Here is a 13,500-nt window from a genome sequence, read left to right on the forward strand (position 1 = left end):
AAAACAGTGAGGCTTTTGTTAGCCAGAACATGATGTATTGATAAGCATACTGTAAAGTTTGTTATAAAATCAAATGAAACTAATAAAACCTAACAAAGATCTTGTAAAAACTGTGGACATTATACAGCATTAGCACTGAGTTACATTATAGATCTGGACTTAGAAGAAATAAGACTGCTGCCCGGTTGTGATATTTTCCAGCCTTTTACACCCATTCGCCCAGAGCCATCAGTCAAATCACTCAGTGCTACATTTTTGATCAGTCATTTTTAGGATAGTTACAGCTAATACTAGCACATCATCACCTCTTCATGGAGAAATAACTTCTCTGTAACAAGTTATTATGAGCTGTTGTGACATCAATCTAGTGTAGCACTCATCAAAATGACTAAAACTAGTGAAATAGTTGTTCTGTGGCAGCCCAGGAATAGTCACCTTTTCATTTTGGAGTATTTCTCTCTCCTCCTTTTCTCTCACAGGACATTTTCTCCTCATTTGGGGAATCCTGCTCAGAGTCCAACAAACTCCCTGTCCCCATATGCAGCATGTTGAGTCCTGGAAAACATCCTGTGAGAGGAAAGGAAGCACCACTGAAATTCAGCAGATAAGTACACCTGGTTGCTTTTAGATTACTTTTAACATGCTTGTGCTGTTCCTGAGCAACACCAAGTTTGATCAGGGTGTGTTTCTTTATGCCCACACTAATAAACACACAGAAGGAAGAGCCTTTGTATGGGTGAGGGCATCATTAGTCAATGAAGAGATGATGAGTCACTCCCAATGGAAAAGGAGCTTCATTTCCAAATTAACAGTTTTTAGCCAAGATTTTGCACCAAAACACAAAAATACATTCTATGTACCAAGCATTTCATTGACTCCTCTAGGCAGCGGGATCAGTTCATGCAGATTGACAGTCCATTCCCACAGGCTGACACGCAGGACCCCCTCACTTGGCAACACCACTAAGACAGGTCTCGTTATGAACCAAAGCCCAACCTGCACCTCCACAGAGGGGTTGTGGTGACCCAGTGACATCACACCACACAACGACAAGAAGTCCTTGTGCAATGATTGCAATTGCTCGGCCTCGAGTAGTAAACTAAGGCTCCCCTTTTCTGCTCAACTCCCAAAGGCCAAAAACAATCTGATCTTTAATTAGCAACATAACCATTACTAAGCATCAGCGACTATGGCCAGATCCTCATCTGGTGTTAATCATGCTGCATATGCACAGGAGGCCACCAACATAGATCCAGCTGCCGGATCGGGGCCTTAACAAATTAAACACGAGAACTTTGTTACTGTTTATTGTCACAAGGAATTCTTCATTTCCATATAACAACTGACTAATCTTCATTAGTCATGATTATATGCCCTGCGATTGTGTTAACGGTCCCACGCTGGATGGGCTGCCTTTCACACTTTGTGTTGAAGTAAATGTGCTAAACACAGATTGCAAATTTCCATACCGCAACCAGCACAATCCACACCACCCTGTTCTCAAATGCAAATACTGCACCTTTTTTTTTTTCCCCCTTTTTTTAAGTGTTGACTCATTTCAGTTTTTGCTTAGCGCTAGCAGTCCCTTGGTGCACACATTGCTGACTCAATGTTGATTCACATCTTCTTGCTGAGCACATCTCTCTCTGGCCCCCAGAGTTTATTAAGAGGCCAAAACCCAAACATAAATGAATTTGTCATGCTTTTCCAAGATGGTTGGTGGCACCTGACTCTGCACTACAAATGTTTTCTCAGGTTTTGCATTATAAATGAGTTCTGAGACACAGATTGATGACTTCATTGGAGAACTGTAATGTAAACCGTATTTTACTGTACTTGAGGGTTTTTTTTTCACACAGTATTTTCTACTACCACGAGCAGAAAAAAGCACATTAGAATAAATATCCATTCAGACATCGCTATGGGTTTTTTTTCACGATACATATGCTGACTGTTTAAAAAAAAAGGTTATTTTAATGCAAATTTTTCACACATGCCTATTATCAAAGAGAGCTGTCTTTGGACAAGCTGTAAAAAAGCACAGAATAGCAGCTGGCTCAGCAGGAAAAAGCTACTTTAAAGATAAATCATCTGATGTCAGGGAAGATTCTCAAAGCAATCAATTGCAGCAGATGGACAGCAGGCATGTAATAGTAAATTTGATTTGTTTGAAAACAAGATGTAGCCCAATTTCTCAAGAGCCCATCGGAGGTTTAGGACAACAAGCTGCACTCTTTCTCCTGCTCTCTGCATCAAGATTTTATTACTCCACAGCCCAAATGGGGCCAAGTGGCTCGGTCAGTCAGAGGGCCAAGCACCAGAGGGGAGTATGATCTGAACAGATGACCAATTCTTCACCGGAATCTTCCTCCAAATAAACCCAAAGAAGAGAAAAAATACTTGCAGCTTTCAGAGAAACAGGGCAAGAAAGAGAAACACTGGAGCAGCAGTTCCTTGGACTTAAATGTTGATCTTTTTTGTGCTGAGATGCACTCAAGTGAGATGTGTCTTTGGCAGTTTACAAACTCCAAGTGAAGCGAGAAGCCAATAGTGCAGAAACAATCCCAAACCCTGCTCTTGTTGCTGCTTCCTTTTTCTTTGCTACTGAAGGTAATAAGTAACATTAATGCCGATGCAAAAATAGTCAGTTCGATCTTTCATCACGTGGTTGAGCAACTGATGCAAGATGAAGTATTTACTGGCAATACCTGTAGCAATAGCCCCGCGTGTTGCAATACTGGCACACCTTGGCCCATAACACTCCTACAAGTGAAAAGTCCTCTCTGCTGTGCATTAGTAAAAGAGGTCATTATCCTACAGCATAAATATTTACTAATAGTCGCTCCTACAGTTGTTCACCAACAATTTTGCCTTCAGGGAATGGCCAGACCTCTGGAATAAGGGATGCTGTTTATTATTGCAGAAAGAGATGGTAATGGAGGTTGTCCAGTGCTTCCTTGTTAGAAGATTTTGTCTTCAGTTATTCATAAGTCAGGCAAATCACACTCATTTGGGCTAAGATTTCCCAGTAAGGGCCTGATGGTCACTGTTTCTCCAAGCTGGCCACAGGCCACAGGCTTCAGTTACGCTATCACGTGCTATTTTTTTTCTGTAGAACATACCTCCATTCAGGAGACAAGGTGGACAGTTTTCAAATAATGAGCAGCTATTCCACATTTTGTTTCTTCTTCTTTGGCCTTAGTCTTCCTTTTAGAGCACACTGGCAAGGAAGTTTTATTCTGCAGTAAAGAAACCACAGGTTTCAAGCAAGCATCTAAAAACAAAGTTATTTTTCACACCTGTAGGTTATAAATGTTTTTCCGAATTGATTCAGCTGGAAGAAAACAAACAAACAAACACAACAAAAAAACAAAAAAACAGAAAACAAAAAAGACTTAAAGATTAAGATTTCGACAGGCATCATTGTACAAATAACTTTTTGGGAAGGCACAGCACATTTGTTTTGATGAGCTACAGGTAATTCTCCACAATAAGAAACCATTGTACTTAATAACTGCAATGCTGATTTAATACTGATTAAAGCGAAGTTCCTCTTCCAGCATTTGTAAATCTGTCTGCAGTGTAATTGGCATCCCAAATCTTGTGGTAAGCCACAAAAACTATTAAGGCTGGCTAGGAGGGGAAATCGTAGTTTTTACTTATATTGGTTATCTGCTTTTACTGGCTTACATTTCACGTAGGAGTGTATTAGAGCAGGATTCCTTGGATCTTTGGGATCCGGGCCCCTGCAGTCTGAGAAGATGAGGAAATAAGCAGGGCAGAAACCAATTGCTACCATCTGCATTGGCAAAACCTTTGTCTGAGAAGGAAGACCAACAACCTAGAAAAAGAGAAGAGTCCCTTCCAAAACAGCAGCAGGAAGATGCTAAATTAGGAAGAAAAGGCTTTACCAAGTGTTATGAAGGAGGGGTAGTCTTTTAGGGTGAGATTTAAGAGGTTTAGACTCAACTCTGAGCCACAGCTCATATTTTATGTGGTCTTGGACTGATCACCTGGTCTCTGTTTGCCTTAGTTACCATCTGTAAAATCGCAGTAATCTGTCTCATCCGCCCTTGCAGACGGAGAAGTCCTCCAGCCAGGCAACGTGTAGGTATGTCTACCAGACGTGTAGAGGCAGACCCGAGTTTGCTCTGCTCATGCACTGAGCTGGCTGGTTGCAAGATCTGTCATGAAAGCCACAAAGCAACATTCAAACAGGCTTATACCAAAATTATTGTATCTCACAGAGACCGATCTGCAACGTAGACAAGCAAGCTCACCTCTACCGTGTCTGCCGGCACCCATCGGTGTTGGCAGATCCACTGCCACTTGTACTCCTTTGTAAAATTTAGTAAAACGTCATAGATTTTTGTTTGTTCTCTACACTATAATGGAATATAGAGACTAATAAGACTTATAGAGCATTGAGTGCAGGCAGGGAGGTTCAAGGCAACTGAATTTAGTCTCAAGTCTCTGTAGGACCTTGGGTAAACCATCACCTTATTCTGCTGCAGTGTATACGTATATAACACAGGGGTAACAGTTCCACAGTGGTGTGGCAGAGCTCAGTTAAACACATATAGCATAACTCCAAAATCTTTCAAGAAGCTACGGTATGGATTCCAGATATTACTGCTTAAATTTCCAGGATGTTTTCATGCCAAAATGGATTTTACTTTTTCAAGCCCCAATGTTTAACGAATCACTTGATGCTATTCTAGATTTAATATCTTAACCAGCTTGCCCATGTCTGACACCTGCATGGTTTTACATGTTTGGTGTCAGCAGTAAAGCTGGAAAAAGAGGTCTTTTTCTCCTTTGAAGGACTGGGAGAATAGGGAGACCATATGGTTCAAAAGGCCACTCTGCCTAATGAAGTTTGTGCTTTCCGAAGCACAAACATAACAGCTCCATCAATTTGACCTTCAGCCTCAAAACTGACATGTGGTTCGTTTTCAAACATTGCCTCCTTCTCAAAAATCAACAAATGATTGACTTGCTCTCAACCAAAAGCATTTTCACCAAGACAAACACAAACGTCTGGCCAATACATTAAAAGTTCAGATCCTTTGAAAGAATAATTCAGTGATACCTTGTGTTTACTTGTAGACCTTGGCAAGAAAGACACTAGGGGAACATTTGTTTTCAGAAGAAATTGTTCTAGTGAAAACCAAGTGTTTGAAACGTTATGTGAACACATCTGTACCACTGGAGACCAGGGACACAAGCAATCTGTCAAAAACGGTCCGAGCAACAACAATGCACAAGGGTACACTGAGAGTGCAGAAAGTCTAAGAAATACTGGTTTTAGCCAGCATTAGAACAACGATGCATGGAGATGAACGATAGCTCAGCCCATATGTCTGCCACACATTTAGTTTAAACTTACCCTTTTCTTGGCACTTGGTGATCAATATTTGTTTGTATAGGGCTCAATCTCACACCCACAGAGGCCAGTGGGAGCTTGTAATTTCCTTCCATAGCTGCCCGAGGAGGCTGCAAATAACTAGTGTTTGTGCCCAGGGTGTTGCAGTGCCAAATATAATGAACACTATTGTTCTTAACACAATTAAATTTGATAATCCAATATCCCTGAGCAACAGAATTTGAGTTTATGCCTCAGTCTTTCCTGAATTCTAGTCCAACTTTTGCCTTGTGTCTTCCTTTCATTTGTTTCTGTTATGCTACCATGAAAAATCAGAGCCTTCTTTGACTCACTCAAAGCCTCTTTGCCTTGGAATAATGGGAGTCAGCTTGGGCCCTGAACTTTACAGAAGATACTGGATGACAGAGAAGATCAAAGACTTTGGCAACCTCCACATACTGCAAAGGCACAAGAAGGACTGAAGCAGGTTCCTATAGCATTCCGTTCTCCATAACAAACAGTCTGGAAAGTACATCCAAAAGGAGTCTATAAAGACATGACGCTTTACAGACTATTTCCATGTCACCTTTTTTGCTCAGTGTAGCAAAGACAGATGAATGTGGATAGGAAAGAGGTGAATGAGGGAAAACAAATCCGCAAACTATGTAAACTATAAGATGACTTTTGCAGCTTTATCCTGCTGATGCTACATGAGTCATATAGCAAGAGGGTTTCCCTCACTTAAACATCTCCTTCCTGATAAGACATTTACATTCTGGTCTCCCATACTGGCTCTGCAGTAAAGTGCATTCTCCAAGAATCAACCTGTTATCAGGTGATAATCCTCCATCAAGCAGCACCAAGTGTTTCCTACATGTTCTGAGTCCACAGCATTTTTCCTTCTGTGATGGGAAGAAGAAGAAATAGAACAAAACCAGACCAAGTGCCAACCAGTAGGCAGCTGGAAATGGCCCCAAACTCTGTCGTCATTTCCACTGAGAGAAACAGAATGTTGTAGACCAGATACTCGGGGTGCTGGTTAGGCAGATGAGCAAGATACCTGATCTCACCCCTTGCTTTGTAACCCCCAACTTTGCTCCCTCGGCATCCTCCAGCATGCCAAATTTCAGCCAGCTATTTCCTTCCTTGCAGACAAGGACCAACGAGCATATTTCTGTGGCAGTCGTGCCAGAGGAATCTCTGATTACCCAGAGAAGTGTCTTTGGGAGCCTTCAGGAATGCTCAGCCCAGCAAGTGACACCAAAATCCTATCACCAGGCTAAGTCCTTTGAAGCCAGTCAAAAGCACAGCCAGCGAACCCATGGTCACCAAGACAGCATCTGAAGCTTTTTTAATCCTGCCTCCACCAAGGGGATTTCTCAGGAACTGAGCATCCCTGGGTCATATGCCAGCTCTGCGCGTTGTTTCAACCTAAACATTATTATTCCTGAAGACATTGTGCTTTGCAAAAGCTCAGTACATGGATCTTCCAGCTGTGCGTTTTTATATGGGTGCCTAAATATTTGTTTTGAGAGCTATCCCATTCCAACAGCAAACATAAAGATCAGCGTGACCTCTCCTTATCATACAGCCTTTCCTATGTGGAATTCATTGTGATCTGGACTCTAGTGACTATTGCATCATTTCTGTTTATTTGTAACCTTTGGCACTGCGTAATCTTATCTGCTTGCAGCCGGCTGTAGCAGAAGATGTGCAGCAACATCGCCAGCTCTGGCAATCCTCAAACACTGGAAAGGGCCAGTTAAGAGGTCAGTAAATGATTAGCAAAGCAAATCTGCAATCACTGACAGCTACACAGAAATCAGCTCGCTCTCTCCCCAAAAAACAGGTGAGTCCCGGCTTTAGTCCAGCTCTACTCACCAATCACGATGAGAGTGTAGTTCACGTTGGTGCTGCCGAAGCCATTGGTGGCTTTGCAAATGTAGGTTCCCGCGTCTTCGCTTTCCACTTCCTTGATTTTTAGCCCTTGCTGAAGGATTCGGAACCTCGTCCAGCCACTGTGGATAGTGCGTCCATCCTTCATCCACATGGTGAGGGGCGGGGGGTCGCCCTCCACGGGGCACAAGAGCTTGATGGTCCTCCCTAGCCTCACGGACTGACGGTGAATCACTTTATCGGCAATCCTTGGGGGACCTAAGAAAGAACAGAGAGAGGAAGAGCTGTTGTTGCTTTTGCCAGTGATATAGCTCTGATTTAAAGTCCAGACATCAATCAGGGCATTACACTGACTGTGATCCAGAGGTATAGTGAAAGGTGCTTACCAAAAATCTCTTACAACCAAGGCTAAAAATACAGACAGTTACAGAGGGATACATCAACCGAGATACTGGTTTGTGTGAGACCTGAAGCTGTAGCCTTGCCGTCATCAGCAACTCATGCTAACCCACCAGGGAAGCCTGGTTCTGGGTCTCTCTGGCTTTTCCAAAACACCCTCATTTTCCTACAGCAAGGAGGAGTCCAATACACAAACTGTTCAGCTGTATTTGATGAAGCAACTGTGGTTGTTTTTAACTTAACACCTAACCTGAAGGCAAAATTAGTAACAGCACTGGTACTTAAAACACTTCCCCCCTCAAAAAGTTATAATCCTTTCATGCTGTATGTACAGTAATTCCCTTTAATAGTCACCAGATGGGCTTTATCTGAGACGCATAAGCCTGCAGTTGTTGGACAGAAACCATTCATTGGGTAACGCTTCACTAAGAGATATAGCATAGCCTGATGTGTTAACATTGCTTATAGTCCAAAAGAGGTTATTTTTATATATTGCCATGGCGACACTGTTGGTTTGACCCAAACGACAAAAGTATTTGTTTTTCGTAAAAGGTGATGATTTCATGCAAAACAGAGTGTCCCTGGAATGCCACACTGTTTGCCACATGACAACAGGATGCTCTTGGACAGGTCAACACTCAGAAGAAAGAGCTCATAAACATTCCAACAACGGGAAGGGTCCTATAGCTGAATTCAAACCAGAATTTCTTCCTAAGGCTCTGAAAAGTTGAAGCAGAGAGTCTTTTCCCTGCATGTGCCTTTTCTGCCTTCTCAATAACCAGTCCATTGCACAAGTTCCCCACACAAACTGCAATAGCAATGCTCTTCCCAGAATAGTCTATTAATGGGCGTGATAATAAGTGCCTTGCTCTTGCATAAGGACAAAATGTTTTGCTAAGGATTGCTGATGCTGAGTTGCACCCAAAACCCACAAGATGTTTGTGGGATTTGGAACTGTTCCCTCATATTTTATTTCTGTTCCTAGTGTTTTGCAGGATTGGACCCACACGGGATAAGCTACAGAGCTCATATTTGCACTTCCTCATGACTAATTCCTATTATTTCAATGTCTGCCTTAATTTTCCCCAGCATGACTAAGGCAGTACATACAGTCCAGCTCATGAATGACTACAGAGCTGCTATTGCAGTTACTCATGTTGAATCGCACCCATGGATTTTACAGCTTTGCTGGTGAACAGAAGTGCTGCTCAAACTGAGGACAGAGTCATGAACTAGCTTAAAACTCATTAATTAGTTTAACTAAGAGCCTGATTAAACCAATGGGTCTTAGACACACTCAGATTCTGATGAACTGCTGAGGACCCAAAGTGGGGATCTCAACAGCTCTTAATCTGAAAAAGCCAGACCCTGGCAAAGGTAACACCCACTCCTGTACACCTTTTGAAGACAATGTCTCGGACGTGATGGTGCCCTCTCATACTCCATGGGAACTGTTAGAACACCATACAAAATCCTGACTGTTCAGGTCTTTCTAAGCACTGCAAACCACACTGTTAATGTTCTTTGCCTTGGGAGATCTCCAACCAGCTCTGTGAATGGAGAGATAATCCAAAGATCCTTTGAATGCTGATCCGACACAAGCTACGTTTCTGAATCTTTTAAAGAGGAGATGCACACATCAGGAGGGATTGTGTATGTTGGCTTTGATAAAATTGAATTCACCAACACCAGGTGAAGATCCAGCCCCAAATTCTGCTACATTTCCCCATGTGGCACAGCATACCACTCAGTGCAGAAGAGCAGAAATGTCCAGACAAGTCCACAGCCTTGCTGAAATTCTGGGTTGGCCCTTGGAGAGGTCGCCTCTGACTTAGAGCCCTACAAAACCGAGTCAAACTCTACGAGTAACTTCATTGCTATCTACTTGTGAGCCGGGATATTCAAATGGCAAACCAAACCTATAATTAGGGCTGGGAAAGAATGTTAGGTGCAGGGCAGGCAGGGACAGTGGAGAGAGAGCGCCCTCCTCCCAACTTGGAAACCTGCTGTAGCTCCTTCAAAACCCTTTTCCTTCCGACATTCAGGTTGACTCCTGATGAATTTTGAGACCTGGAGGAATCAGATAGTTTCCCAGTCACGTCATGTGCCTCATCAGGGCAGGCTGCACAAGCGGCTCTCCTGACAGCACCAGAGTTGCCTCTGGACCTGTCACATGTTTGGGTCATTGGTAAGCTTGGTCCTCCTAAATGCCATTTTCCTTTGATTGACCTTTCGTTCTGAGGAATTGTTGGATCGCTCTCTGTCACAGGATCTATTCACAGACCTTTATGACATTTAGATAAGGGTGTATTTCTTAGGGCCTTTCTGTCTGAAAATAAAAACACTAAGTGCATTCCTCTGCAGCCCTTCATTAGCCCCTCCAGCGACTTTCTCAGGATGAGGAATAAAAATTGTCCCCCACTCTTTTTCCTGCTGTGAATTTTGCCAGATAGAGCTGCATGCACTTCTCAATAAGGTACAGCCCCAGGACAAAGATGTTAAAACCTTGCTTCTGTTCATTTGGTGCCATAAATATTCCCATTTTATTACATATCGTCTTTGCATTAATAACTTTCTGCACAAGTAGTTCTCTCTCTCTTGAACCAATGCCTTCACCTACATCAGAGGCTTCAGAGGCCCTGGCAAGCCAATGATAGGTGGACCTCCTGTAGATGGCTACAGCAAGAATAAAATGTTATCATGGATCTCTGTCTTTCTTTCTAATATACAGGCATCGACTGGGTCTTATTTCACTACATATCTGCACAGCCCTGCCTTGGAACTGCAACAGTAATGGATGAATGCTTTTCAAGTCAAGATACAGTCTGGCACATCTCACCACTCTTCGCTGTCAGTATTTGGAGGGGAGGTGGTGGAGAGGGGGAAGTGTATCTTGCAAAAAGGCCCTTCTGCAACGTCCCCTGTGCAGCTGGTGCTGCTGACACAGAGCTGCCTCACACGATGAGCCATGGAAGTCCCACAATATCCAGACAGAAACATATTGCCCCTCTGAGTCCACATATTAAGCTGCCCAGAACCACTCAGGTTCCCCTGTAGTTTCATTTCCAGGACTTCTCTACGGCATTTTCACCTTCCGCTATATGAACAGAGCAAAAAGATATAGTAAAAAAATTGCATCCCAATTTCTCATGCGCACCACTGCTACTGAATGGAGCTCCCCACCTTGCAGAACTGGCCCACAATATGCCAGAAGGGTGGCCATGAGAGCAGGGAGCCCAATAGCTGGCAGGTCCCCCAAGGCATTGGTTAGTGGCACAGCCCATGGTCCTGCAGGCCAGACACATTCCTACAGCTGCTGAGAGAGGAAAAATCCCAGAAAAGCACCTGCTGCTTCACCTACAGCTGCCAGCAAGATAAAACCAGGCTGAACCCTGGTTGCCGCCAACATCCCATCCCTTGATGCTGCTGGCTTCTGTCCTGTGCTGTAATGCAGCACTAAAAAGCAGATGAAATTCCTCCTCAAGCAGCCAGTGTCATGATCTCAGCCATCCTAGACTCTAGTTTTGCATTATATGTGAGCAGAAATGATCTAATGTATTTTGAGAGCAACACCCTATAGCTGCTTGCCTGGTTTGTAGGTTGCACATTAGGGCAACGCCGCAAGAGCCGGATGGCAGCACCACAAGGGATGGTCTTGAGAGTTGAAAACATTTTGTTAAACCAGATTGTTGAAGTTGTTCATTCATATATTTACCAACACGATTTTTTTAATGCCAATATATACCATCTTTGTGGTACATATTGGCACGTGCCTGCGCCCATGGAGCCAAAGCTCTAGGCTGGATCCTTTGAAGACAGAACAGAAGAGAGCATTGCTCTCTGCCCCTAGGTGTAAATCCTGGGGGAGGTGTCTTTTTGCCATAACCCCAGTCATTTCTAAGCCATTAAGCAGTGATTCTTGAAAACATCAGCCTTTTTAAGTGCTGAGAATCTGCAGCCTCTGATGTTGCTAGAGACAGAGACAACTTCCCGCAGCATTTTGTCATGAGATGTGGGAGAAGGTGCCAGGTAGATATTCCACCAAAATCGGTGACACAGATTTCTACACATTTTTATCACTGGGAGGGGAGTGGGGAATGATGGGGAGAGAAAACAACCGCCATTTCATGCTTCCACTCCTGCAATTTTCCATCAGGTAAAGGCAGCTCTCTATGGCTGCTAAGGAGCTAAGATGATAAATTAAGCCCTACCTCGACACAAACCCAGTGGGGGCAGGTTTTCTTCAGCTTCCCTTCTCCTCGACCCAATAGTCTGAGAGAATAATTTCTTAATATTTCGGCCGACGGGAAAGGGTGGGTTTTGACATCCATGGATGTGACTTGGGAAGAAGTGACGAGAATGCAGCTGCCTCCCCCTCCGCGCCTGGTTGTTATTCTTTCTCCAAATACAAACTAAATATAACTTTGCCCCATAACATTCAAATCATTTTAGTTACTTAAAGGGATCATGCCTGGAGTTCCAAGGGCCAGGGTGCAATCAGTCTTAAAATATAATTTAAACAGTCCAGACCCTACATTTTCCACCAAGTTATTTTCTTGCTTGTAGTTTCCCCATCTGCAAACACATATAAGTACACAAAGAAATAAACCAACAATCCCAGCCAGATGCCAAGTTTTCTGTTCAAGATCATATAAGCCCAGTCAAACATTAACAAGGAAATGCCATGATCACCTCATTTGTTTCAGATATTTCTGTTCATATACATGCAGACAAGTGTGCAGATTTATTTGCCTCATTTACGAATACAAGCAACTGGAATCTCCATTCTGTTCCATTATATAAAAGACAGATCCTACACCTGTCTTACTGAACAGCTGGGCAATTTTCAGTTTATATCCTGCAATACTGCTCTCCACTATCCTATACCACAGAAAGGCCCCACTTGCTGTTCTGCTGCTGACGTTGCTTTACAAGCATTCCTGTTCTCCCCACCAGTGCCTTGGAAGGGCTGGTGGTTGCCACTTCTTGGCAAAAGGAGTTATGTAAAACCCAAGAAAAGGAGTTATGCAAAACCCAAGAAAGCCTCTCTGCTTTACCAAATAGCTATTTCCGGGAAGCAGCAATAACAATTTCTAGAGGTGTATTTAAGACACAACAGTGGAATAGCCTGGAGCTTCCTGTCCATATTTCTCACAGTCAAAAACACACACACATGTAATTATATTTTCCTGGACTGCATTGCAAAGTTCATGCACTCGTTCAACTCATACATGTAGTAAACATGATTTATAGCTCTGTGTGAAAACCCTCTAGATATATGGTGTTTTGATAGTGACTCGAACCTAGAGCTATAATTTAGTAACACCTAGCAGTGAAAGCTAAATGATTTCCCACTCCACATTCCTAACTTTCCATGAACCCCTTTTACTGCTAACCTGGGGAGGAGATACTGCTTCTACAATTGTTTGGACTTAGCCTTGTTATTCCTTCAACTAAACTGTGCACTAACGTCAAGCTTCACATATGGTGAACACACCAGCACTGACCCACATCCTATGAGACCATTTGCCATGATACAGTTCAAAGTGAACTTTATTAACACATTAAACATAATTACAAAGAGGAAATTCCAAGGAAGGTCGACTAGCCCGGACAGTTTCTTGGAATGGAAAGTAATTTATAATATCCACGTACTGTATTGTAAAGTTTATAAAGAATTTAAGTAAGTTTTAAGAGCCCCATGGGCTATGTATATTTTTTTATTTAATACCAAACACATTCGCTTTCCATGAAGATAAGATTTCTGTTGAAGTGCTGTGTTAGTAAATTAGCAAAGTCATTTACCATGAAGCACCCAAATAACCCATCAATACACGGAA

General features: G+C 42.9%; 1 protein-coding gene across 1 annotated transcript in view; it reads right to left on the bottom strand.

The window, feature by feature from the left end:
* Positions 1-13,500, bottom strand: part of FGFRL1 (fibroblast growth factor receptor like 1) — a 183,593-nt gene that overhangs the window by 84,634 nt on the left and 85,459 nt on the right. The window contains exon 3 of the mRNA XM_065634789.1: positions 7,247-7,519. Coding sequence (XP_065490861.1) covers positions 7,247-7,519 — 273 coding nt within the window. The remainder of the gene's footprint in view (positions 1-7,246; positions 7,520-13,500) is intronic.

Source organism: Caloenas nicobarica, chromosome 4 (assembly GCF_036013445.1).
Source record: "Caloenas nicobarica isolate bCalNic1 chromosome 4, bCalNic1.hap1, whole genome shotgun sequence".
NCBI lineage: Eukaryota > Metazoa > Chordata > Aves > Columbiformes > Columbidae > Caloenas > Caloenas nicobarica.